At 43.6% G+C, this 3,948-nt stretch overlaps 1 protein-coding gene across 1 annotated transcript in view; it reads left to right on the top strand.

Moving 5' to 3' along the window:
- Positions 1-1,615: 1,615 nt before the first annotated feature.
- gfi1ab (growth factor independent 1A transcription repressor b) overlaps positions 1,616-3,948 on the top strand; it is a 3,862-nt gene continuing 1,529 nt past the window's right edge. The window contains exons 1-3 of the mRNA XM_037675027.1: positions 1,616-1,742; positions 2,154-2,318; positions 3,241-3,617. Of these exons, the coding sequence (XP_037530955.1) occupies positions 1,631-1,742; positions 2,154-2,318; positions 3,241-3,617 (654 nt within the window). The 5' untranslated portion in view covers positions 1,616-1,630. The remainder of the gene's footprint in view (positions 1,743-2,153; positions 2,319-3,240; positions 3,618-3,948) is intronic.

Genomic DNA, 3,948 nt, shown 5'->3' with positions numbered 1-3,948 from the left:
AATTTCAAAAAGCATAATTTCATGTCATGTGAACCATGCTCAGAGCTCTTTATAACCTTCATGTGTTTTTGGTCTGTATGACTAAAATGAGGAGGAGGTCTGAAGGGAATTACACAACATAGACCCTCCTGGGCAGGAGGGGGGGGGGTCTCTCTGTCACCCCCTCCCCTCCCTACAGTCACAAATAAAACCTTGTGTGGTTTATTATACACTTCATCCAATGAGTTTTATATTTTTAAATGCTTTTCTCTTGAATATCAGGTGCCGTTACTACACTTACTTCCTGTTTATGTATCTGTCTGTGTGTCTCTATGTGTCTGTGTATAGGTGTGTATGCGTGTGTGCGTGCGTGCGTGCGCGTGTGCGTGTGTGTGTGTGTGTGTGTGTGTGTGTGTGAGTGTGGTATCAGAGCAGCTTCTGTTAGCCGCTGATGACCTGATCATGTTTGGGCCTTCACACACTTCACGGTCAGTGTGTCGTCTGCAGACATGTAGATGTAACATAAATGTTTTTTTCTTTGTTCCTTTTGAACTTGAAAATGAAAAGTGTTGTTGCATATCTGATGTTTAAATGTTTTGTAAAATAAGACAAACAAAGAGGGACATAAGTTATAGGCTGCAGAAATGGTTGGTACCACATCAGAGCATTGAAGTACGGACATGAAAGTTATTACTATTATTATTATTATTATTATTATTATTATGTAGGATGCCTCACAAACCAAACTCTGAGCTCATACCAGGACTCTGTTCATCAGTCCTGATTCACGACCTCAGATCAGTCAGCCACCCCCCCCCCCACACACACACACACACACACACTTTGATCTCCTGCTCACCTTCAGCTGATAAACATGTTGGTCACGAGCTCATAGAGCAGCTGTGGGACCAACATGAATCTGGAAACGTTTTGCTTCCAAAACTTTAATTTTATGAAATCAGAATAAAATTTAAAAGGACTTCAAAGAGGCGGCGGCAAATCAAAGTTTATTTTTACTTCAAATAACACGAGTGACGTCATGCACCTGCTGCGTCAGGACGCACCGATAGGCTGCGCCCACCCGCAGGCCCACACTAGGTGTGTGTGTGTGTGTGTGTGTGTGTGTGTGTGTGTGTGTGTGTGTGTCACGCACTAAAACTGATTGTGTTCAGATTTTTCCCGCCTCTTTGTTTCACCTCCTCGTGCTAATTTGAGCTCAGACACTCCGGGGTGCGCCTCTGCGTTTCCTCCCCCTCCTCCCCCGTTAGGCACTGATAAAACCTGCAGGTCTAACGCGTCTGATTTCCGCGAGCTACTCCAGACTCACGAGCTCAGAGGGGGGAGGAGGGGGCAGGTGGGGGTCCAAGACTGGAAAAGAGAAAAGTTTAAATTTGACTTTTTCCTGCCGGTAGATTATCTAATCCAATCTAATTCTGGGATGATGGACAGGAACTCTCTGACACCTGTCCAGACACACCTGGCGAGCGTCTTGGACGCAGTGCGCATGCTCAGTTGGTGACCTGAACTCTTAAAGAGCCTGCAGCTGAGCGGAGGAGAGACTCTTCGCGCGCGCGGCGCCGCTCCAAGGACAGGACTGTCTCCTCTTCTGCAACTGTCCTCCTGTCCCGAACTGTCCTCTGTCCTGTCAGACATGCCCCGCTCCTTCCTGGTGAAGAGTAAGAAGGCGCACAGCTACCACCTGCCCCGGAGCCCCGAGGAGGACTTCAGCCGCCTGGACTACATTCTGGCGCACATCTGTGCAGGTAGGAGCGGAGCTGCGCGTGCACACACCAAATAATACAACCCCTCTGAAATACTGCGACTATGAACTGGACCAGCAACTTTATATTTTGCGTTTTAAAACTAAATAAGATATTTTTTAAATTAAAATTAGATTTAATTTTTACAACAAAAAACAAAAACGAAAAGCCTTTTGTTTTAAATCAAAATTCTGTTAAAAAATAAATAGAAAATTTTCAACCCTTAATATTTCTTTTTATATATTATATGTTTTTAAGCAAATATCCAACTATTTATTTTAAATAATATTGCATAAATTAATTTAGGCCCGTTATAGAATAAAATAGAATAATAATATATAATAGAATAACAATATAAATATAATAATACATAATAGAATAATAGTTTCTAATGATTTATTCTGGACATTTCAGAAGCAGATGAGCTCCCGAAGGAGGACACGGACATGTGTGTGGACAGGTACGGCCCTTCCCCGTCCCCCCCGCGGGGACACGCCTCAGACTTCTCCCCCAGGTCTCCGCTGAGCTCCCCGGACTGTGAGGACTTCTGGAGGCCGCCGTCCCCCTCCGCGTCCCCGGGTACGCGCGCACACTTTTATTTCCTGTCCTTGTTAAACTATAAAGACGCAATCTATTCTGTTGTTGTTTTCTTGTTATTTTATGTTTATTATAATTTCTGCTTTAATCCATTTAATTGAGTTCTTTAAGGGATTTTAAGCATTTCATAACATTGTAAAAATCAAAGCAAATGTTTTCATTTTAAATATTTTACCTTGTTTGTTTTTAAAACACTTGTTTTTAATTGCTTTTTATTGTTTTTTATTGTTGTCTAAACATGTCTCTCTTGTAAATGAGTCCTCGTGACTCAATGAGACTAAATAAAGGTTAAATAAAAATTAAAATCGAAATAATCCCAAATTAGTTCCCGTTCAGATTAACGTGTTACTGAAACATTCTTCTGTTCAAAATCAAAGATATTAATTTTGCACCAGTATGACCAGCTCGACGACTTTTAGCAGCTGAGTGTGACAAAAACACACAACTGGCGAAAAGATGAAAACAATAAAACAATTAAACAATTAAAACAAAACAATTATGGAGATCAATGAGAGTTTGAGAAACGGATGAGACACCTCAGCCCTGATTGTGTGTGTGTGTGTGTGAAATTTATTTGTAATTTGTTTAAATTTAAAATATTTTTTATTTATATTTTATAAATAAATTTAAATATGATGTTTTTTGTTTTAATATTTTAACTATTTTAAAACTTTAAACATTACTAGTGTTTTAATCTTCATTTTTAATGTTGTAATATTTTACTGAAGCTAATTTTTCCATGATCTGAAGGTTCCTGTTGATATTCCCTAAAGACCCCCAGCAGGCATTTCTTCACTCCTCATATTAGCTCTCTGAGGTCCTGTGGGGGTGTATGTAACGCCCCCCCCCCCCCCCCCCCAGCCACATCACTGGTTTCATTAACGTTCCATCTCTCCTCCCTCAGTGGACTCGGAGAAGTCTCTGTCTCCTCTGGTGGACGACAGCCAGCCCTTCACCGTCCCGTTCCGACCATACGCCTGGAGCAGCTACACAGGGCTGGGGCTGCAGCCCCTGGGGGAGCAGGACCTCCATCCTAACGTGGAGGTGGACGGGGGTTCGGTGGCGATGACCCTGTATGGAGATGGGAGCCCCCACCCCACCCTGCTTGCAGAGCGAGCTCTGCTGGAGGAGCCCTTCCACAACTACAGGAGGCGCGCCGCCGCTCTGCTGTTTCCAGAGGCCGGCCTGCGGGGGGGAGGGCCCGAAGTGAAGGGCCCGGTTGAGCTGCTGTGCCCCAGCCTCATCCTGAATGGGGCCTACAAGTGCATCAAGTGCAGGAAGGTGAGGAGCTGCAGGAAAACGACATGTAAGATGTTCAAACTGTGGAGTTATTAGGAGCAGCAGTGATGTGAGACAGAACTGATCCTCCATCCTGCTCGTTGAAATCTGAGACTAAAGCAGATCTTCATCGTGGTTCCACAACGTTTGATGCTATGAAGATTAGTCTGGAATGTTTCAGTCATTTAAGAATTAGCCATCAATGTCTGCCTTCCTGCCTGTCTGTCTGCCTGCCTGTCTGTCTGTCTGTTTGTCTGCCTGCCTGCTGGTTTGTCTGTCTGTCTGTCTGTCTGTTTGTCTGTCTGTCTGTCTGTTTGTCTGTCTTTCTGTTTGT

This window comes from Nematolebias whitei, chromosome 3, assembly GCF_014905685.2.
Source record: "Nematolebias whitei isolate Nwh7 chromosome 3, NemWhi1, whole genome shotgun sequence".
In the NCBI taxonomy this organism is placed as follows: Eukaryota; Metazoa; Chordata; class Actinopteri; order Cyprinodontiformes; family Rivulidae; genus Nematolebias; species Nematolebias whitei.
The sequence above is the reverse complement of the archived record's forward strand: the minus strand, read 5'-3'. Positions and strand labels throughout refer to the sequence as shown.